The following is a 24295-nucleotide window of genomic DNA, read 5'->3' as shown; positions in this document are numbered from 1 at the left end:
AAAGATCAATGACTAAGCTATTTTGTATAAACCCTAGGACAAACACAGGAACTGAATGAATAAAAAAATGAATAAGGAATATATTGATGCTGTTAACTCTGCCCTGTCCATCATGGCAAGTCCCCATTCTAGAAACAATGATTAAAAAAAAAAAGATTTCAACCCTTTATTCAGTTAAGCATTTCATCTAAGCCAAAGACAATGAATATCTACTGTATTCTGAAAGATCCCCAAAGGAAAAACTCTATAATCTCCCAAAGAAAATTGCAAGATTTTGTGGGGAGGGAGGAGGGAATACAGAAGGTAAATTTAAAACAATCTTTTTATTTAAAAACAAATTTACTTAATTTAGCTTCCAAGTACACAAGGTATTTCAACCCACCTAATATTTTCTTCTTGATGAGAAGGTTCACTTAACTCAGTATGTTCTGGTCTATCTGGAACTGAAGAATCCAGGACATGTGTCACAGAAACATAACGTTCATAGTGTTCCATCATTCTTGCTATTTTCTCTTTGGTTACCCCATGAATGTTGCGCCTAAAAATATCAGAGTAGGAAGGAAAGGAGAAGCAGGAATGTAAAAGAACAGAAGTTCTTATATTCTTTCTTACTTATTCAATTCAACGTGAATTCTCTAAATACATAAACACCTATCAACTCAGAAAAAGAATGCAAAGGCCACCTTTCCTGGCCAGCATCACCTCCAAATACTTTCAGAAATTTTACATTTACATTTTGCTCTAAGTCTTTTAGGCACAGATGAATCATAGGTAAAAATCTATTTTAAAAATATTCTTGTAAAGGTACTTTACTGACACCAACTTGCGTATATGGTTTCAGTTAGCATGTGTATTACAATTAAACTTCAAATGATGGAGATATTGTCAATGTTTCGAATACTGTTAATATGTTCAAGATGAGAAGGCTACGTGGGTTGCCATTTGTAATAATAGGTACACACAATAATATGGTCCATCTCAAGTATATTAAGATACTTTCAGACTCATTATTATCAGACAGTGATTTCTCCTTCATTATCTATTCCTGCACTATCTATACCTTCAAAGATCCATGATTTCATCTATGTGAATACTTCTGCCACTGAAGCAAATCAACACCCCCCCCCCCACACACACACACTTTAATTGCTGTGAACAAAAAATTTCACCACTAGGTAACCAACCCTCTGGCAGGATAAGCTTAGCTGAGTTGGTCCTCAACAAACACATCATGGACCATATGCTCAAAGCCTTCCCAGCTGAGGAAGGACTAGGAGTTTTTATACTTCATTGCCACTTCTCGTTGTCACTTGCACACAATGAGCGAAAATGTATCCCGTAGGCTCACAGGATCATAGCTGTAGAGCTCAAAAGGGCTTCAGGGAACAGACAAGGAGAATAACGCCCAAGTATCTTGTCCGAAATAGAGACATGAGACACTCATGTAGGAGGCAGAGGCTTCCATGGAACGCATCTTATTTCTCTAATGGGAGATTCCTTCAAATGAAATCTGCCTTATAGAAAAATTTGGCGAAATATCTATCCTCCTAAATAAGAAATACCTACACAAATCATGGCATACTTTAATTCAATCTGAAGCGAATAATCAGTTCTCAATTATCCATGCACATTAGGGATCAATGGCATAAATAATCCAAAACAGATTTAATTTTTAAAGTCTACAGATGGAAAAAAATACTAAAAGCATGCCAAGTGGCACTACTGAGATATGAACCTCGAGCAATTCAGAACCTGTCTATACCTTCCTTATTCAGGTAAATTCTAGTTAAAAAGAATGTCAAAGGTAGCTGAGGTGAAAGGACAGAAGATAACAAAGTGGCAAGATGGAAGTCACAGAGTGGATAAAAATGGAAAGACATACTGTTACCAGGCAAACGTTATTTCTACTACCCAAATTACTTTCCCAGGAGAAATTCATGTGTCCCCTTACCCAATAGGGCACCCAGGGTAAAAACTACTCTCAAGATAAATAGCTCAAGGCTATAGATAATAAATTTCTGTTTTCTTGGATAACAAAACACTACTTGTATGTGACACAGGCTATTCTTTATTCTGCCAACTAAATTAAAAGACAACAATATATCAAACTCATCATACAAAGCTAGAAGCATAATGAACACAATTTAAAACATAGTTTAACATTTTTTAAGAATAGCAAAAGGAGTGTAATCACACTGGATTCACTCATTTCTAAGGGAGAAATCAAAAGGGACATACTGTGAGTACCATGAGAGAAACAAAAGGAGAGTTTTTACCTTGCAAGTTCCTTTGGTTTAAATTTCCACCATGTGTCCGGTTCCCGGAAGTGAATTTTATATTTGTATTTTTGTGACTAAATAAAAGCAAATATATGTTTATTTCCACAAGATTACAATTCAGTGTTAATGTTATGACCTTTAAAGCAACTTATAAATCTAAAGTTCTATGATATGATATAGATAGAAAACTAAACAGTTACTTAAAAAACCATGCTTCAGAAATAAGAAGATATTCTTGGATAATAAACTCTCAAAATGGCCTGGACTGAGTCCAGAAAAAAGTTAAAACAAACAAACAAACAAAAAAAAAAACCACAACACAATTTTACAAGAAAAACTTTTCTGTACATGGCAAGAAGGCTTTTTCCAACCGCCCAAAGCATAGAAAACTGTACTCTATTCATCTCCACTCCCTACTAGTCAGTGGGCTCTTTTTTTATTTAATTTCAAATCCTCATGCATTGAAAACCCTTGAGATCAAATATGGGATAGAAATAAACAATGCCTCTGCAATGGTCATTCCAAGAACCAAGTGTCTCAAATGGACACTATGGCGAGCATTTAAGCTGAGCTGGGATAGGCCAGGGAACCAATATAATGTTAGTACAGGTATCCCTTCCACATCATGGGGGTTAGGGGTACAGCACACCTGGAAAATCTCTGTAAAATTTTTTGGCCTTCCTTTGTATCAGAGAAGAAGTCTGAATTATTACGCTATTAAAAGATAAAATATATTGACATTATACAATACTATACATATATTTCATGTATTTCTGAGGTTCCAAACTTTTTCTGTGTCATCTGCTGGCCTTCGCCAAAAACTCCCAAAAAATTCCCATTTAATTGCTTATGCTGACCCACGATATAGTGAAACTGCAATGAGCAAAGTCACAATGTAGAAAGGATAACTATAGAGAGGATGGGAATGGAACACTGCAAAAACCTGTAAAAGAAATATAGTAAAAAGAGGGGCAATGTATGAACCTGCAGAAAGTTCAGATTAACAAGAAACTAAAAGAACTATCTCCTTGGATAATGACGCAGCCAGCTGAGCCAACAGGGAGGAAATTGTTTAGCAAGGCTCTTGATCTTATCTCTACAAGTAAGAGAACACCCTGAAGCCAGCGAAGACCTACAGGGTATCAAAGGAAGGAAAAGGAAGAGATGATGTTCCTTCCCAGAGCGAAGGCTAAAGCCCCAACTGTATTCAAAGGACCCTTCTTTAAGCAAAATTCTTTTCTCAGACCTCAGAAAGTTGAAAAATGTATTCAAATTAGCAAAACTAGGGCACACAAAAGGGAATTTTGAGAAGAATGGGAAAGGAATTAAGCAAAAAATACCTTCCACTATTTTATGATTACAAAGCAGTACACACTCTCATTTGAGTCTCACAAGCGCCCCATGAGCAGGGAAGCAAAAGTTTTATTTGTCCCCTTTCCACAAGAAAAAAAACTGAAGCTCAGAAACGTTGAATGACTTGCCCAAAGTCACAGATTAACTGTAACACAGGTCTTCTGATACCAAGCCCAGGGTTCTTTCCATTCGTCATATGAGTCTAGGTTAAGGACTCTAACATAAAGGGATGAGGGAGAAGATCCAACAGCAGCAACCACTGATCTGAGTCCTGCTATCATAGGCCTTTAGTAAATTATGATACTAACCAAAATTATATACGGCTTCATCTCCCATGCCTGTAGGTTTGTATTATCTATTATTACAGGAGAAACCTTCTTCTCTAATGCTTCTTTAGCTGAAAGATATATATTGTTATGAAAGAGAATGACTTTTTAGTAAGTGGACATTCAGTATTAACTTGAATTTTTTAAGTAAAATTAAAATACTGGAAAATCTGGAAACATACTGATCCACTCAATAAACAGTAAATTTGTGAGAGCACAAAAGTTTTTAAATGAAAATAAATGCACACTACATACTGATGAAAATAAAACTATAAAAACACTTAAAATGTTACATAATCTAATTTATAATCTTTAATGTAAAAATTGCATAAAATATCAAAATATCCTTCAAAAGAATAATAAATGCTTTAAGAGTTTTTGATTTCAAACCAAATAAGCATTTCGAGATCTATATATACCACAAATGTTGTACATACAACTTTTTTATACATATCAATTTAGGTGTGGAACATCACAGGACTTTAGTTTTTTTTTAAAAATCCAGATACAATTTAAGTCAACATTAAATAATTTGGAGGTTTAAAAGTTTTCCTTACATTTATTTATTTATTTTTTACATAGGTTTTTTCATACTCTAGTTTTTCTATTTTTTTTTTTAAACTTTCAAGAGACAGTATAGAATACAAAGGAAAGCACTCCCTCTACAGGGGACTTTTACCTCAAGGACAAAACAGGTTTCTAAACTTATTTTGCAACATCTCCAAAGAAATAATAATTCCTCCACATAGAATAGAAAAATATATTAATTAATTCTTCAATGACCCTAGTATGGCTAGGAAATTTGTGCTCAAGAAATAAACCTATTCCAACAAAAGTTACCTTAGGTTTGGCCAGTGTTAAAGATCCCCACATAAAGATTAGGTTGGCTGATATTCCACTAAAGACTCTGACCTACTCACTGGGGGACACTAACTGTGGCCCACCTTGATTATACCAGAAACATATATGCAGGAAGCTCCAGGAACAAACCAACTTTATAAAACTACATTTGCCTACACACCTCTTGTCTTATGCAGCATAAGTATATGTATAGGTTTCCTTTACCAGTGCCAGATACTTCAATGTATAAATGACAATAGCATTTTCCTTTAAATTAACTTTAATATGACCAAGCCATCTAATGTCTAATTCTTACCTCGTTTCTGGTTCCACTCATGCGCTTCACCCAATAAATTTCCATCAAATTGATACTGTCCATTTTTGTAAAAAAAATCATCTGAACTAAGTATAATTCCATTAGGATTCTCCTCTAGTAATTTCCTGTAATAAAAATTAAATTTAATCAATGGAATTACTTTTCCAAATTAATTTCCCAATTTTTAGATCTTAAGGCTGAAATGAAGATATAAAATGCAAATGTTATTTGATGAGGATGTTACAATTGTTCTCTAAAGAGTAAAGGGAGGGATATGAACCCAGGAAAACTAATCTATTCTTCTTTGTATAACTTATTCCTCAGAAATCTACTTTAAAACTTTCAGAGTAAAGATCTGCAGATTTAAATTTTTTAGAATTAGCAAGGAAGCCTTAGTAGTCTATCAAGCATATAAGAACATTATCAGCCATACATATTTCCACTCCTGCACCGATGACATATATCCAATCTGTGGAACCAACTGAAATAAAAGACAAGAGAATTTAAGGAAGTCTTGTATTAAACAGAAATCAAGGTAGCATGGGATTAATTAAGATGCTCAAAAGTGAAGAGGGACCCATAATTGTTCAAAAGTATTAATAACAAATTTTGTGATGATATAAAGATGTTAATATATTAACAGTAATTTTTTAAAAAATTACAGAGTTCTCCAAAGGTCTTACTTAGCGTCGTTTTAATCTTTAGTAGATTAAAACTAAGATTTTTTTTTTTTAATACTTTGTATATTAAGAACCAATGCAGGTTAAATAAGGCACCTGGTAAGTCTACTGAGCAAACTAAACACAATGACAAATACATAGGGCAAACATCTGAGGTAGCAAAAATTTATTATGCAAGAGCTCAGTATTCTGTTTTGGTTACAATATTCAAACTTTTCAGAAAAGCGCACAGTGATACATGCAAGAACTAATTTAATATAGCTGTTGTCTTTGTTCCTTGACAAGAAGATTTTACTTTACACATATATGCCCTTCTGATTGTCAACTTCATCACCATGCTTCATTCAACCATCCTCTTACCTGAAATTTCCCTCAGTACCTGTGGCATCCCCTTCCCCTTCCCACTTCTCCCACCGGTAAGTTCCGCATGGAGTCTTCACTTTGGGGAGGGGCCCAGGCTGCTCATCCTTCAATCCTCTCCAGGCTCTGCTTCTATCCCTTCTGATAGTCTTATCAAATTTGAAAGATTTCTTAGCATAGACCCAATGTTGGCTAAATGTGGAAAGGCTCAACAGCACAAGGTTGGCTACCAAATGGCATGAGCCATAACTCATAAAAAGCTACTAAACCCTAAAAGGAGTATAAAGAAATTCAAAAGGGTAACACAGAAAACCAAATACTCTCAATTTAGAAATCAGAAATCTGAGACTATTTTTTGACATCACAGTATTAAAGAATAACTTCCCAAAAAAACCCTTCTATTACACAAAAGTATATCAAACTGTCCTATGTGACACATTAAATTTATTGTGTGATATTAACACTATTTTAAAGTATCAAATGAGCATGCTCCATATTTGTTAAATAATTTAAAAAAAAAACTGTAATCCCTGAAATTAGAGGAAAAAATAGATTAAGCTCTAACCAATTAAGACAAACCATAATATTAACATGGCAGCAAAAATTCAATTAAACAGAGAGCAAAGTGCCTAATGAGATACTATGCTAGGCAATGAAATGATATTTTTTTAAATGTTTAAATAAGAACATGACATCAAAGACCTCACAATCTAAATAGAGAATAAAACATATACACAAAAAAGTAGACAATAGAACATGCTGATGTAAAACATGAAGCCACCACAAAAAAAACTGCTATTTAACATCTGAGGAAATAGAGGATCTTTGCAGGAGAATCTCCAAAGATTTCATGGAGGAACATGGGGATTTCAAACCTAAAGCTGGCAGAAAACTTCAAAAGCTATACAGTCCAAATCCCTCATTTAACAGTCATAGAAACTAAGGCCCAAGGAGTGTTAAATGACTTACCCAAGGTCACACAAGCAGTCAGCATCAGAAACAGGATTTAAACTCAAGTCCTCTGACTTCAAAGTCAGTGCTCTTTCCTCTCTACCATATTGTTTTGGAGGAAGAATTGAAAGGTCTTTAGAATTTACAACAGATGTGCAAAGTGAGAGAAGGAAGAATCAAGCCTGAATGACTGGATCAAAAGAAACAGGGAAGATCAAGGAAAAAGAAAAAGAACCTGTAGGTACAAAAATATTTATAACAGCTTTTTTTGTGGTGGCAAAGAACTGGAAACTAAGGGGATTCTTGTCAGTGGGGAATAGCTGAACAAGTTGTGGTATATGATTATGATGGAATACTATTGTATTATAAGAAAAGATAAGCAAGATGGTTTCAGAAAAACCTGGTAAAACTTACATGAACTGACGCATAGTGAAGTGACCAGAACCAGGAGATGATTGTACACAGTTAACAGCAATATTGTTAAGATAATCAACTGTGAAAGATTTAACTGCTCTGATCAATACAATGATCCAAGATAATTCCAAGGTATTTATGATGAAAAATTGTTTTCCACCTCCAGTGAGAGAACTAATGAAATGAGTGCAAATAGAAGTATAATTTTCTCACTTTATTTTTCTTGCTTTTTTTTTCACAATATGGCTAATATGAAAATGTTTTGCATGATTTCACATATATAATTGATATACTGCTTGCCTTTTCAGTGGGTGGGGGAGGGCCTGGAGGGACAGAGTGAATTTGAAACTCAAACAATTTTTTCAATGTTAAAGAAATAAATAATGGTTGTTTTTCTTTTTAAACAAAGAAACAGGAAAGTTTGGAAAAAGGACAAGTTTTATTGGAAGAAAGGAGTGGAATGGGGAAATTATTCTGAACGTGTTGAGTTCTAGTTACCGGTCTCTAGGAAGACAGTTGGAAATGTTAGGCCAGAAGCTTAGGGCAGAGACTGGACTTAAATATATAGAAGCATCTGCTTATAGGTGGTACTTGAAGCCATGAAATCACCAAAGGACTATAAAGAGGAAAAAGTGGTTGGGACATTTAAACTTAGGGTGGCAAATAAAAATGAACCAGGACAAGAAGCTGAAAAGTGACTGTCCTACAGGTCAAAGAATGAGAAGAACAAGAAGAAGCCAAGAGAGGAGAGGATATCAAGGCAGAGATAATGAAGTACCATTATATATTATAGAAGTACCACTATATATGATAGAAAAATCTAGAAGTACTGAGAAAAGGATAATAGGAAAGAAAGGTCAGGTTGCAGTGAAAGTAGGAGAGAGGAATTATTTTGATGCTCAAAGGAAATTTACTCTAATGAAAGGGGCTTAAATTCTAAATTTCCTTTTTGTTCAAGGAGCTGCTTCTAAATATAACGAAAGGGCTAATCTTTCTTAACAATTAGCTCTCTGCTTACTGAATAGTGTAAAATCAGAGAGGTAGTCTCAAAGACATGTCAAATTTGTTTTTTTAAGAGTTAAATCCACAGAGAATCCTAAGACCCTTCTAAGAAGGTTTCAACGATAGTGATTTTTACCCTTATTTAGGGGACATCTTTTTTCTCCACAAGACACATTTTTAATTTTAAAATGAAAGTTAAAGGGAAAACAGATTTTACTTACTAGAAAGCTTTACCACAAATTTAGCTCTTACACTTTTGCTACATAGCTAAGGAAATTTGCATGTACCATACTGATCTTACTACAACCTAACTCCAAAATAAGAGCCACAAATTCTAAAATGAAATTTCTTTTAAAATAAAAAATTGCATAGATATAGAATGAAAAATAACTATGCAAAGTTACTATATACATATACATTGACTGAACAGTTTTAACTTTCTGTTCAATTCAAATATATTTTATTCATCACTGATCTTTTTTATCTTCATCATTTTTAACTATCCTTTCTAATTGTCCTCTGGTGCTGTCTTTATTATCATCCATTGGTTCTAAGATCCTAATCACAAGACACATATGTGTTTTGTGGTATATCAACACAGTACATGTTTTTGTTGCTGTTAAGTCTGATTCTTCATGACCTGATTTGGGGTTTTCTTGGCAAAGACAATGGAGTGGTTTGACATTTCCTTCCCAGCTCATTTTACAGATGAGAAAACTGAGGCAAACAGGGTTAAATGACTTGCCCAGGGTCACACAGCTAGTAAGTGTCTGAGGTCAGATTTGAAATCAGGAAGTCAGGAAGATTCCAGATTCTGTGCTCTATCTACTGTACCACCTAGCTACCCTGTATATTACACATATCCATAGTATCTACCTATACCATAAATGTTTTTAATAAATAAATTCATAAATAACCTTAAAAAATCTAGAAAAACAAATATTAAAGCCACTATCAGTATGTCATTATAGTTTGACTTAATTTTGTATATGTGTGTATATAATCTTTATTTTCCTTAAAGTCAGTCTCAGGGGAACAACTTTCACTCTTCTCTAATCTCCCTTGCTTTGTTCTATTGCCTTTCTTCTCCCATTTATTCCCTTCTTTCTCTCCTATCTTCCCTCAAGATCCCTTATGTTGACTTTTTCCTTCAAAAATGTACAAGTCTCCTTTATCTTTATAAAATCATGCCAACTACCGCATTATTTTTCTACTTCCTTGACCTACCAAACTTCTGTAAGAAGATTTTTACCACTCCTTATGTTTCTATGTAGTGATCATCCATTCTCTCTTTCAGTGATGGGCTTCCAATCTATTATTCATGGTAACCAAAAAGCATTTTTGAGCCAAATCTAAGACCTCATTTCTCTCCTTTCTTGTCTGTGCCACATTCGGGACCATTGATGATGACTCTTTCCCCTTAAAATCTCTCTAACTTTGGTGCTATACTCTTCTATCTTAGGTCTTCTTCCTCTCTCTTTCTCTTCTTTGTTACCTTTAATGACTGCTCTTCTCCTTGCCTCCTAAAGACAGTATGACTGTATTCTAAGTTCTTTGCTCTCCAATCTCTACAATCATTATCTCAGACAACTCATCTTGAAGTGGGATGAGTTCCTTCTGTGGCACTCTCAACTGTTTCACATTCCTGCTCAGTGCACTACAAATCATAGTGATGTAGTTAGTTATAACTCAATAGCACTGAATGCCTTGCCACTTCTTAATTACTAGCTGTCATGATGACTTTACCTGTCATGATGAAACAAATAAAAGTGGTCTCTGAATGACACACTTTCAATGCACAGTGAAGTGTGAATTATTTTGTTATCAAAATAGACAGCAAAAAAGAATACAATATACATCAACATTACCAGACTAAGCACTTATCATAATATTCACAACTCACAGGAAAGCAATGGTCAGAAAAATTAGAAAATTTAAAAAAGAATATCACAGTATAATTTCTTGACCCCCCCCTCAAAATTAAGCTGTAACCAAATTAAGTTTCCACATGGCTTCTTTGTTAGCTAAGCAAGGCTGGTTCAATTCCAACAAATGAAAAAAAAATGTGTACAAAGAAAATAAATTTAAGTCTATTAGTCTTTCATGTGAGAAAATTGGGACACTAATGCATTGCTGGTGGAGTTGTGAACTGATCCAACCATTCTGGAGAGCAATCTGGAACTATGCCCAAAGGACTATAAAACTGTGCACACCGTTTGACCCAGCAATACCACTTCTAGGTCAGAATCCCAAAAAGATCACAAAAAAGGGAAAACGACCCATATGTACAAAAATTTGTATAGCAGCTCTTTTTGTGGTGGCAAAGAAATGGAAATTGAGGGAATGCCTATCAATTGGGGAATGGCTGAATATGATACATGAATATAATGGGATACTATTGTGCTATAAAAAAATGATGAGCAGGCAGATTTCAGGAAAACCTGGAAAGACTTACAGGAATTGATGCTGAGTGAAGTGAGCAGAACCAAGAGAACACTGTAGACATTAACAGCAACATTCTATAATAATCAACTATGACTGCCTTAGCTGAGGCTCTTCTCAGAAATACAACGATCTAAGACAATTCCAAAAGACTCATGATAGAAAATGCTATCGACATCCAGAGAAAGAACTATGAAGTCTGAATGCTGATCCAAGCATACTATTTTCACTTTTTTGTTCGTTTGTTTTTTTGTGACTTTTTCCTTTTATTCTGTTCTTTCTTTCACAGCAGGACTAATGTTGAAATGTATTTATATATTTGCACATGTATAACCTATATCAGATTGCTTGCTGTCTTGGGCAGGGAAAATGAGAGAGAAGGAGCAAGAAAAAATCTGAAACTTAAAATCTTATAAAAAATGAATGTTGAAAACTATCTTTACATGTAATTGGAAAAAATAAAATACTATTTACCAAAAAAAAAAAAAAAGACTAGTCTTTCGATTCAATTAAAACCATATGCTCATGGATTATCTGAGTATTTGGCAGTACCTATCTACATGAAAAAATATTTTCAAAGAAGAAAACACCTAAAATCTTTGAACCTCAATTAAAGTAAAATATCCCTCAAAAAAGAATTCCATTCTTCTCATTAGTCTAGATCTGTATTGCACAAAAAAATACATATATATAACTGTTGTTACATTTTGCTATAATTTCATCAATAAAATTTATAGAAATTTGTATTTACATAACATTCTCAATTTTGCCTCCTGGCCCACAAAGACTAAAATACTTACTATCTGACCTTTTACAGAAAAAGTCTGCTTACCCCTGATGTAAAGAGTAATTAAATGAATTTCTCAGGGTCACTCAGTCAGTAACTAGGAGAGGTGGAACTTAAACCAAGCTCTTCCAGACACCAAGCCCAGCTCCCTAGCCACAACTGCTACCCTGGCTCCTCATAAGAAGTAAAGGGATATAATAACAACCCATCATCAAAAAAATGTACTTACCACCTCAACAGAAATGGGAGGTTTGGGGGTGTGGGGATAAAAAAGTGTGAGAAACAGATTACAAGCTTGGCACAGGGGAGGGACACAGTAAAGGCCCTTTATCTGGAAATCTGCTTGGAGTCTTTGCTCTGCCAAAAGTTAACTAAGTTTACTGACCTGCCTTAATGATCATTTATTTCATCTTTCAAAAGGAGGAAGAAGCAACAAAGGAGAATCCTATTTTGGTTCTGGTTCTCATTAATGGAGAAGAACTGGTAAATGAAGTAGAAACTTTGGGGAAATGAGCTCTATTTGCTAGTTTGAGATAGACAAGGAGAAGAAAGCCTGGCAAACTTTGATGGGCACCATAATTATTTTTTAAATAATTTTTGTGGACCATAAAACTGTGCATACCCTTTAATCCAGCAATATTACTACTACTATGAAGGAAAAGAAAGAAATGCACCTATTTGTACAAAAATATTTATAACAGTTCTTTTTGTGGCAGCAAAGAATTGGAGACTGGGAAGATCCATTAACGGGGTAATGGCTGAACAAGTTGTAGTACATTACTGTGATAAATACTATTGTGCTATAAGAAATGATAGAGAGGATAGTTTCAGAAAAATCTGGGAAAACTTATATGAACTCATGCAAAGTGAAGTGAACAGAACCGAGACAACACTGTACACAGTAACAGCAATATTGTAATGATGATCAAGTGGTGAAAAACTTAAGTTATTCTGACCAATAAAATTAATCCAAGAAAATTCCTGAGGACTCATGATGAAAAATGCTATCCATCTCCATAAAGAGAACTGATAAACTCTGAGTGCAGATTGAAACTCTGAGTGCAGATTGAAGTATGTTGCTTTTCACTTTCTTTACTTTTCTTGCTTTTTGTGTGTGACACAGTTAAGATGGAAACGTTTTGTATGACTTCACATGTATCACATTGCTTGCCTTCTCAATGGAGAGAGATTGAACAAAAGGAGAAAATTTGGAACTCAAAAATTTTTTTAAATGGACATTAAAAAATAAAACAAAAAAGCAACAGCAATAAAAAATAAACAAATTTTGTTGACTGTACAATTACAAAATTTTGTAATTTTTGTCAGTTCTTTCTGGATACTAAATTGGATACCCATCCTTCAATGTGAATTCTTCCTTGTAGCAAAGTTAAACAAAAATCTCCAATACAGTGACTTCATGTGACACTATATACAACATTGTACTAAACTATGTCCTCTGTCTCTCTGATGACGAGGGGTATATTTCATTATCTATTCTCCAGGACTATTGCTGATGAACCCTAGATCTTGGGAGAACAGATTTCAAAGTAGGACCATCATGATCTAAAATTCTTCAAGGGAAATTAGTCCAAGGCAGACAGGTAATTCTCAGGAATCAAAGTCCAAAAACAGCAAGGAAAATAATGCAAAATTATCTGAACAAAACCAAAGTCGTCTGAGAAAACAAATAAAAAAAATAGATGCACTGAACTAAGCAACCAATCAGGTAACAGGAAATATCAGAGAACAGCACGGTTCTATGAAAGCAGTGTTGGGTGAGGTAAAGGTCAGAATAAGCTGAGGAGCGTTTCAAAAAAAAAAAAAAAAAAAGCAATAAGGGGCAGCTAGGTGGCGCAGTGGATAGAACACCAGCCCTGAAGTCGGGAGGACCTAAGTTCAAATGTGACCTCAGACCAAACACTCAACATGTACTAGCTGTGTGACCCTGGACAAGTCACCTAACCCCAACTGCCTAAAACAAACAAACAAAAACAAAAGCAAGAAAATGGGCTTTAAAAAAGCAAACAACCTGTATTGCAAAAAAAAGGAGAGAATGGAACCATTGCATGTGGTGGATGGGAAGAGAATTAAATGAAAAGCAAGAAGACACAGCTGCTCAATCCTTTTTCTTTTTCTGGCTTTTCTGTCAAAAACAAAAGGACAAAACAAATACAACTAAGAGGATATTTATACCCAATATAAAGGAGATAGTAAGAGGCACCAGATCTAGAGGAACTATATCCCTATGTACTAAAAGAACTGGCAGATGTGACTGCAAATCTACAGTTAGTGAACTCTCCAGTGAACAGCTGTAGAGAATGAGAGCAGTAACAGACTGGAGAAAGGCAAATGCACCAAAACAGGAAGAAACTAGAGTTGACAAATGATAGGCCATGAGCCTGACTTCAACATAGTTTCAGCAAAAACAGGTCATGTTTTTCTTTTTAACAAGGGAGAGATCAATGACAGCAGTAGGAGTGGAGGGTAAACAGCCAAAATATCTGTTATATAAAAAGAAGAGGCATTAATAAAACTTTTTTTAAGTGAACATATTGTGATAGGGCTAATCTTCGTTCTCTTTTTTGAGGAAATACTAACCGTTAGTGCTGTTTAGTTTACCTAGATTTTTGCAAAATATTTGAGAAAGATACTCTTGTTATCCTTGTGAATAAGACAAAGAGATGTAGTCTAGACAATGATAAAATTAGGCAGATTCAGGACTGGTTGAATGGTCAGACCCAAAGACTAGTCACTGATGATCTGACTTGTAAAGAAGCCTCTAGTGTAATACTCTAGTGTTTGATCCTATGCTGGTTAATATTTTAATCAATGATTTTAATAAAGGTGTAGATGGCATGCTTATTAAATGGGTAGATAAAACAAAGGTAGGAGGAACAGCTAATGTACTGGATTATGGAGTTAAGATCCACAAAGTTCTCAACATACACTGGGTATGATCTAATAAAAATAAGATGTAATAGTGATAAATGAAAAGCCTTATAACTAGGTTCAAAAATTCAAGTCCATAAATACAAGGGAGAAAAGTGGAGAGATCTGGGGGTTTAGAAGTATTCTATTTTTTAAGATGTGTCAGTGAGGTAAGGCAGCTAAGAAGCTCATTCAATCTCAGGTTACATTAAAAGAGAATATCCAGAACCAAAGACGGGAAGGTCCCCCAATACTCTGCCCTAATCAGGCCATATATGGAAGGAATACTGTGTTCAATTCTGGACACTACATTTTAGGAATGACATTCATAAGCTTTTAACAATTAACAGAAAACAACCAGGATAGTAAAATACCTCAAGGTCATGGAATATGAGAATCAGTGGGAGAAAGTGGAGAAGATTTAGGAAATAAAATGACAAATTCCTTCCAGAGTCTTCAGGATTAGGTAATGGGGATTAGACTCTAGCAGGAAGAACTAGGAATAATAGAAAGAAGTTACTAAAAAGAAAACATTAAGAAAAAATTCCTAGCATACACTGAATTGGAATGGTCTGCTTTCATCAGCAGTGGATTTCCCATCAATAGAGGTCTTTGAACAAGACTAGAAAACACTTGTCAGTTAGCTGGTGTCTTGACTCTATATTCATTAAATTATTAACTTGTCTCCCCCAATCAGTGTGAGCTCCTTGACAGGAGGGGCTGTTTTTCACTTTCTATTATATCCACATAACTTAGCAGAGGGCTAGGTGCAACGTAAGCATTTGTTTGTCTAAAACTGAATTCATAATGCTGACTACCAACTTCTCTGTTTTTGCTAATGACACTTGCACTAAACCCCAGGCTCAAGATCTTGGAATCATCATGTATTTTTCATTCTCCTTTTCCCTTCAAAAGAAACTGCAGAAAGTCTGGTAAAAGCACTTAGAGGAAAAAGAATTGCTAGAGACAAACATAGTGTTAGGAGAATAAAATTTTCAGAAAAATGTCTATATTTAATAGTTTAATTAAGATTTTTGCCAAGTATTAGCTAGTATAGAGAAAGCCATTACGAAGATAGCATAAATACTCAAGCTATCATATTCTACTCGTCCTGGGTACTTAATAGAAACATTGTACCTTGCCAAAAAGGATTTCCCAGATCCTGGAAGCCCTCTGAGTAGTACAAGCGTTTGGCCTACATAAGGAGTTTTTCTTCGAACAGTATGAGAAGCAGGAGGCTCTTGTACTTGGTAAGGATTTCCATCTTGATTTCTCCATGCCACTGGCATTGGCAGCGAAGCATTTCTATCCCAGGTGCCAAAAAGAACTGGGGGTGGCAGAGAAGCACAGACTCTCCCAGGTTCACAGTAGTCAAAAACCGATATCACTGGCTGAGGACTGGCTGCAACTGGAGCAATGAAGCTGCGGATGCCTTGGAAAGGCTCAAAGGCAGAAGCCATTGGATTCCAGGAAGGTTGTGGTAGCACTGGTGGGGGTGGCAATGGTGGCATTCCAGGGCAAAAGCTGAAGTCACTTCCCTGTGGTGGTAGTTCTGCATGATTCTGTGGCTTGAAACCAAATCCTTTGGATTGTGTAAACAAATCAGGCACAGAAACACCATTCTGATCCCCACATGTGCCCACTCCATCTTCTGTCTGGTCTGAAATCTGTACAAGAGGATTAATAGCAGTTCTTAATTCATTCGCACCCAAATGTACACAGGCTTGAGAAGGCTGGCATCCGAATTTCTGAGCATCTGAAAGTGCATTCTGAGTCTGACGGGGGTTAACATATACCACTAGAGAGTCATTAGGTTGAGAGAAAAAGCTATTAGGCTGGGCATCCATAGGACTGCTATTTGTTAAAGGCCATCCAGCATCCTTTTTACAATTTCTGGACTTGCTCAAATCTGAATGTAAAGTTAAATGTTCTGAACTTAACACAGAAGAATTTTCAAATGTTTCACTGTCCATTTCCGTTTTTTGCAAAGAAAAACTCCTTCCACTGTCACTAGGGCCACCAAAATTGTTTTCCAAAGGCAAAAGTGACTGTGTAGACACTTGGTCATTAGAAGCATAATTCAATTTCTCAAATGCATTTTGTATTAAGGAATCCAAGTCTTCAGTAAGTCGCATATCAGAGAACACATCTGCTGCTTGGGAACTGTCTTCATCTACATGAGGGCATTTTTCATTCATTTCATTTCCTTCAGCAAGATGCTGATTAACAAAAGCAAGCGGTGTTGCAACTGACTCCAATATTAAACTTTTAGAGGCTGACATTCCTTTGGCACCAGTGGACAGTTCTAAGAGACAATCCATAGCATTTTCAACTGTTCATAAAGAGAGAGATAAAAACATTATGATTAGGGCAAAAAATGCACATAAGATGACAGAATTAGAGCTGGGAGGAAACTTAGAGGCCACTGAGTCCAACCCCTTCATTTTACACATAAGGAAACTGATGCTAATAGAGGTTATCTGACTTGACAGTAAAAGTTTGTGACAATTGAACCGGTCCTCAGGACTCAAGTCCTGCATTCTATCTACTATACCATGTCTTTAATCATTATGGTGAGTTTTGCATTATCTTAGCATTAGATGGGTTTGCAAAGCAATATATATAAATTTGATCTTAACAACAGCCCCATAAGGTAGATAGATACTATAGGCCAAGGCTTCTTAAACTTTTTCTACTCCAGACCCCTGAGGGCATGCACAGTGCAAAGTGCACATGGCTTTCTGTTCAGAACCGAGGCTGCAGTGAAGTTGCCCTATGCAACACAGGCAAGCACTGCCAGAAACGTCTTGGATTCATTACGTGTTTGATTTTTAATTAATTTTTGGTCATTGCACGTTCAGAAACCTTTTACCATTGCCATATTTTTCACGACTCTATATTTAAGAAGTGCTGCATAGGCTTTATTATCCTCATTTTACAGATGAAAAAGGTTAAATGATTTGCTCAAGGTCAAACACCTAATAAATTCTACTTATATGATCCTCCTGATTCCAAATCCATTGTTCTTTCCATAAGATAGTACTTCATTAATATTTTATGATTATTTCAATGCCCCTTATAACTTTAAGAAACTGACTTTAAAGTTTTTTAAAGTATTTAAGGTTATCTAAAAAGTTTATTCTAAAGTATTTTATGCATTCCTCCAGAAAAAAAAAAAATTTGTACTATTAATTTACAACTCTACAAAGCTAAAATTTCCAACTAATCCAGACTGAATTATCATCATAAAGTTCAAATTAGTGAAGCATAACTATTATAACTTCTAGAAAAAAAATTACCACTTCTACCTTATTCCTTCAGTAGTATCTCCTCCATTTTAAAGCCAAACTCCTAGACTCACTGCTTCCCCTTCTTTTCCTCTCACATCTCATTCCCCTCCTGGGTTCTGACTCAGCTGCCTTCTCACATTGGAATATCCCCTCAAGTATGTCAGCCTCTCTCTCATTAGTTCCTTCAGAGAACTCCATTTTGTAGAGGTGCCTGCTCCCCAGGTAACCCTGCTTCAATCCCATCCTGATTATGCTTCTCACTCCAGATTTTACCATCATATTCCCTCCCCACCCCCCACCACAAGCTCCTACAAAGGGTACCTTCTCTCCTGCCCCTCTCTAACTTTCACCACTTTTCAGTTCCCTATTATATGTTGTCTTCTCCTATTGGAAGGTAAGTTCCTTGAGGGCAGGGACAGTGCCTAGCATATAGTAAGAGCTTAACAGATGCTTGTTGCCTTGCTGAAATCTTTGCAATCTGGCTTTCAACTGAATTGAAATTCATCATCATTCATCATTCAATTGAAATAGCCTTCTTCAAAGTTACCAATCATCACTAAACTGCCAAATCTGATGGTCTTTTCTCAGTCCTCACCCCTTCTTGACCTATCTATAGAATCTGACACTGATGACTACCTCTCTGCCTGAATAGTCACTCCACTCTGTGTTTTTTGTGACACTTCTCTCTTGGTTTTCCTCCTACCTACATGACCACTCCTTCTAAGTCTCTTCTGCTGATCATCATGTATTACATACCCCCGCACTAAGGACATATCACCCAAGGTTCTGTCCTAGGCCCTCTTTTATTCTCTCTCCATGCTCTCTCACTTGATGACCCCATCAGCACCCACGGATTTAACTAAGATCTCTAAACAGATGACTCCAAGATACATAGATCCAGTTCTGGACTCTCCCCTAAGCTGTAGTCCTGTATCTCCAAATACATACTGGATGTAGGCATCTCAAACTCAACATGTCCAATCCTTTCCTCTGTAAATCCATTCCCGTTCCAAAATTCCGTATTTCGATCAGATACCACCAGAAATTTTCCAGTCACCAGGTTCACAATCTACCCATTATGTTGGATCTTCATTAACCCAAACCCCATGGAGCTATCAGTTAATGAATCTTGTCTCCACAATGTCTCCCCTTCTTTCTACTCACACAGCCAGCACCCTTGTTCAGGCCCTTATTGTCGCTCATCTGAACTATTGAAACAGCTTCCTAACTGGGCACTTCCGTCCACTCCATCCACCACACAGCTGCCAAAACGATTTTCCTGAAGTTCAGATCTGAACATGTCACTGTCCTACTCAATAAACTCCAACAGCTCCTCAATGACTCTCAGTTGGGATATAAATTCCTCTGCTCAGTTTTTAAAACTGTTACAGTCTTGGTTCTAACCTACCTTTTCCAGACTCCATGGACCAGCTAAATTGGTCTTGCTGCTCCTCACATGACACTCCATATCTCTCCATCTTCACCCTTTTGCACTGTCCGTCCCCTAAGCCTGTAATGCATTCCCACATGTTCTCTATCTCTTAAAATCCTGTGTCCTCGAAAGCCCTGCTCAAATGTCTCCTCCTACATGAAATCTTCCCTAATTCTCTACTTGCAAGTGCTGGTGCCCTCTCCCCCTCAAATCTACCTTACACCTGTCTTGTGTATATTTTACATGTGTTTATTTACATACATATCTCCCACTTTTAGAGAGTAGGAATTGTTTCATATCTTTGAATCCATAACACATAACACAGTGCTCTGCACAGAGCAGGCACTTAATAAATGCTAGCTGATTGTGTGCTTTGCCAGGTTGAATTATATTTAACTATATGTTCTTGTACTGATAAATGTGTTATGAAGTGCCCATTCATTTCAAATACAGAATACCCTCCTCATACAACTACTTAATTTATGGAATTTTGTGTTAATGTGACTTTTAAATTAGGAAATAACATATGTCTACATGTAAATGTTTCCTTGAATTGAGCAAGTTAAATGAACACTTACAGAATTCTGGATGCTAATAACTCTTTTCTCCTTAACTCTCTCTTTCTAGTTATCATGCTGGGAAGCAAAAATTACACTTTGTACTTTGCAATACTTACCACAGAACAAAAATGTGGTCATCCATCATTTAAAAATTAGCTCAGGAGGCAGCTAGGTGGCACAGTGGATAGAGCTCCAGCCTTGGAATCAGGAGGACCTGAATTCAAATCTGGCCTCAGATACTTGACACCTACTAGCTGTGTGACTCTGGGCAAGTCACTTAACCCTGATTGCCTCACCAAAAAGCCAAATAAACAAAACAAACAAAAATTAGCTTCTCAAACTTCCCAAATACTTGTTTTGTAGAGAACGTTTCCAATAGCAATTTCTCAGACCAAATCTAATTTCCTTATGAAAATAATTCTAACATACAGAACCTTTAAGAGTGCTGTCAATAGATAATTCTTTTCTATACTCACTACTTGTTGTATTAGAGCAGGATAAGAATGAAATGCACAAAGAGCTATAAAAATGTGCATACCTGTTGACCCAGAAATACCATTTCTAGGTCTGTATCCCAAAGAGATCATAAAAACAGGAAAAGGACCCACATGTACAAAAATATTTACAGCAGCTCTTTTTGTGGTGGCAAAGAATTGAAAATTGAGGAGATGCCCATCAATTGTGGAATGGCTGAACAAGCTGTGGTCTATTAATGTAATCAAATACTACTGTGCTATAAAAAATGATGAGCAAAAACACCCTGAAAGACTTACAAGAACTGATGCTGAGTGAAATGAGCAGAACCAGGAGAACATGGTACATAGTAACAGCCACATTGTGGGATGACTAACTTTGATAGACTTGGCTCCTCTCAGCAATGCAAGACAAGAATCTAAGACAACTCTAAAGACTCAGGATGGAAATTGCCACCACACCCAGAAAAAGAACTATGGAGCCTGAATGCAGATCAAAGCATACCATTTGCTGTACTTTTCCTTTGTTGTTTTGTTTTATTGCTTCATTCTCGTGGTTCCTCCCCTTAGTTCTAATTGTTCTTTAGATCATGACTAATGGGAAAATATGCTTAATCTGAATGTATATGTAGAGCCTATATCAGATTCTACCCCATCTTGGGGGGGGAGGGGAAAGAAGTAGGAAGGGGAGAAAATTTAAAACTCAAAAGCTTATAGGGGCAGCTAGGTGGGGCAGTGGATAGAGCACCAGCCCTGGAGTTGGGAGGACCTGAGTTCAAACTGGGCCTCAGACACTTGACACTTACTAGCTGTGTGACCCAGGTCAATCACTTAACCCCACTGCCTAGCAAAAAAAAAAAAAAAAAAAAAAACACTTAAAAAACTTATGGAAGTGAATGTTGAAAACTAAAAATAAATAAGTTATTAAAAAAGAATAAAATAGGGCCAGGTAGGTGGTGCAGTGGATAGGGGCAGATAGGTGGTGCAGTGGATAGGGGCAGCTAGGTGAGGCAGTGGATAGAGCACTGGCCCTGGATTCAGGAGGACATGAGTTCAAATTCGGCTTCAGTCACATAACACTTACTAGCTGTGTGACCTTGGGCAAGTCACTTAACCCCATTGTCTAACCAAAAAAAAACCAAAAACCAAAAACAAAAAGAATAAAATGCAAATAATTCAAAATTGTTCATTTCTCTCACCTTTGAAATCACATTCTGAAAGCATCAAATAAACTACATCAGGATCCAGGTCAGAAAACATCTCTGACAAGCTGTTTAAGAGTTTCTCTTTGTCGACACTTGGCTGAGATGGTACTGTAGGAAGAGTTGTCGGCTCCTCACGATGAGCAATATTGGATGCAACATCCTCTGTATTCAGAGACTTCCTAGCAGGACTTCCACCAAGATTTTTCCTTTTCCTTGGCATTCTGCTTTCTAAAAATCAGTTCCTTTATTATTCAAGTTGAATGATATTTAAGTCATATCTCAAGAGGAAACAGGGACAAATAACTTGCATAATCCAGTAGTAACGGGGCCTAAGGCATAATTAAAAAAAAAAAAAAAGAAAGGTAGAATTACTCAGACTGGATGACTATAACTTTATTGCTTAAATCCCAAGCACTTTGAGGTTTTTTCATTTAACTTTTACATTGTTAAGAAACAACTGGGATGCCTTTTAAAGCAGGAACCAAAGTATATTCTCCTATAGACAAATGTTCAAAAACATCAACCAGCATTTTTTAAAAAGAAAGTGAACTATCAGTATGAAAGAAAGCTCTAAATCACTAACAGAGAAATGCAAATTTCTAGGAGGCTTCACAAGATGACAAAAGACAAAAATGGTAACTATTGGAGGGGCAGTGGAAAGATAGATAAAACAAATGTACTGTTGGTGAAAATGGTGCCAACCCTAAGAAAATCATTAAGCAGTTTGTATATTCTATGATTCAGTGATACCACTATAACAGACATATCTCAAGAGGAAAAATCCCATATATATAAAAGCCTTTATCTAAGTACTTTTTGTTACAGCAAAGAATTGGAAGGAAAGGGGGTTTCCAATGATTATGGAAAGAATTAACAAACTCGGTATATGAAGACAATGGAATATTAGTGGTGTGTTACATGAAATGAAAAATATGAAGATTTTTTTTGAGGAACTTGAATTAAAATGACACAGAGGAAAACCCGAAAAACCAGGAGAACAATTTACATAACGACTACAATAATGTAAAGGAAAACAATACTGAAAGATGTCAGAACTCGGATGAATACAGTAATCAGTAGCAGTGGACTGAAGGTAAATAAAGCATGCCTCTTTTCTCATGACAGAGAGGTGGTACTGTGTACATGTGGAATGAGGTACACATTTTCAGACATGGTCAAAGAGTTGCTTTATATTTTTCCTAACCTGTACCTTTGTTACAATTGAAGGTTTTATGAAAGGTTCAAGGAGTGATAGCGGTTTGTTTTTTTTTTAAAGAGAGTACCAACAAAGAAAAATTTCTAAAGAGTCAAGGCTCACCAAGATTTTTTTTTCTCCCCCAAAATGATTATTTCCACCCCTCTGGGCTGTCCTCATTTAAAATTTCCACTAAGAAAAAAATTAAGTTTTAGCACACAGACTGAAGTAGCAATAACTGTATGTGCTAGCCACATAGGTTTTCTTAAGTTGTCCTAAAAAGTTTTCAAGGAGCTCAACTGAAAAGAATATAATGAGGAACAGCTAGGGGACCCAGTGGATAGAGCACCAGCCCTGGAGTCAGGAGGACCCGAGTTCAAATTTGGTTTCAGACCAGACACTTGAAACTTACTAGCTGTGTCACTTAACCCCAACTGCCTCGCTAAAAACAAAACAAAACAAAACAAAAAAAAACCAAACAAAAAAAAAAACAAGAATATGATGAAAAAGCAAGTAAAACTAGCATAATGCTAAAAATTTACACCCTAAATCTTAAGCAGTAGCTTCCTTGCAGAATGAGATATATATTATAAGTATTGGCCAATGCATCTTTAGCTTAACTGAACTTTTTTGTTACATGGAAAGATTCTTTAAATGGAAGTGACAGTGATGCTTCAAAAAAAAAATTTTTTTTAAAGCAGCTTCCTTTATTTATTTATATAATTATATATAATCATAACCTGATTTCAATTGAGGTAAAAATAGGCTGGAAAAAAAAAGTAATAATAATTCTAAAAACCGACTTTTCTTTTTTCAGACAAACTTTCATCTCTGCCCAAACTTTTCTAAACTAACTTATCCAGAAGCAATTATCCTAGTAATCTGAAGTACATATGTATATATGACTGAGTCCTCTAAAATAACAACCTTATAATTAAGCATTATTTTAATTAATACATTACAATGTTTTCTTTAGTACAAGCTCATTCTTTATGGTTATATAAAGAGCAATTTGGGGGAAGTCATTTATGTCTTATATGTAAAAATGCAAAAAATAATTCCTCCCTAATTCATGGCACGATAGTAAAGCAGATAAGGTTTTCGGCAACCTAAATGAAAAGATCAAGATTATATAGTTCAACAGCACAATCTAATCAAAATTGCCTTGAGCTATACGGAGATCAGCTGCAGCTTCCAACTCAGCTATTAGCCTCTCTGACCAAAGCAAATCACTTGACATCTCTTGCCTCAGTTTCTTCATCTGTTAAATAAAGGTAATGTCCTACCTACCTCACAGGTTAGGTGAAATGACAAAACCAGTATTTCAAAAAAGTAAAAACATTACATAATGCAAGATAGTTTTAATTTCCTAAGACTGTGCCTCAGTTATTAAAATATGCAAGTCAAAAAAAATACCTCTTCCGTGATTCTCTAGTATCTTTGGAGAAGCAAAGTCTGAATA

The 24295-nt window shown here is 35.8% G+C and overlaps 1 protein-coding gene across 4 annotated transcripts in view; it reads right to left on the bottom strand.

Moving 5' to 3' along the window:
• The window catches only part of N4BP2 (NEDD4 binding protein 2), a 65759-nt gene that overhangs the window by 30562 nt on the left and 10902 nt on the right, over positions 1-24295 (bottom strand). For all 4 annotated transcript variants that reach the window (XM_027836322.1, XM_027836325.1, XM_027836323.1 and 1 more), the window contains 6 exons: positions 21633-21967; positions 15816-17010; positions 5115-5239; positions 3941-4029; positions 2277-2353; positions 383-538 (listed from right to left, as the gene is read on the bottom strand). In XM_027836322.1, coding sequence (XP_027692123.1) covers positions 383-538; positions 2277-2353; positions 3941-4029; positions 5115-5239; positions 15816-17010; positions 21633-21858 — 1868 coding nt within the window. In that variant the 5' untranslated portion in view covers positions 21859-21967. The remainder of the gene's footprint in view (positions 1-382; positions 539-2276; positions 2354-3940; positions 4030-5114; positions 5240-15815; positions 17011-21632; positions 21968-24295) is intronic.

Source organism: Vombatus ursinus, unplaced genomic scaffold (genome assembly GCF_900497805.2).
Source record: "Vombatus ursinus unplaced genomic scaffold, bare-nosed wombat genome assembly UNPS02014818.1, whole genome shotgun sequence".
Lineage (NCBI taxonomy): Eukaryota > Metazoa > Chordata > Mammalia > Diprotodontia > Vombatidae > Vombatus > Vombatus ursinus.
Note: the sequence above shows the minus strand (reverse complement) of the source record. Positions and strands in the feature narration are given on the sequence as shown.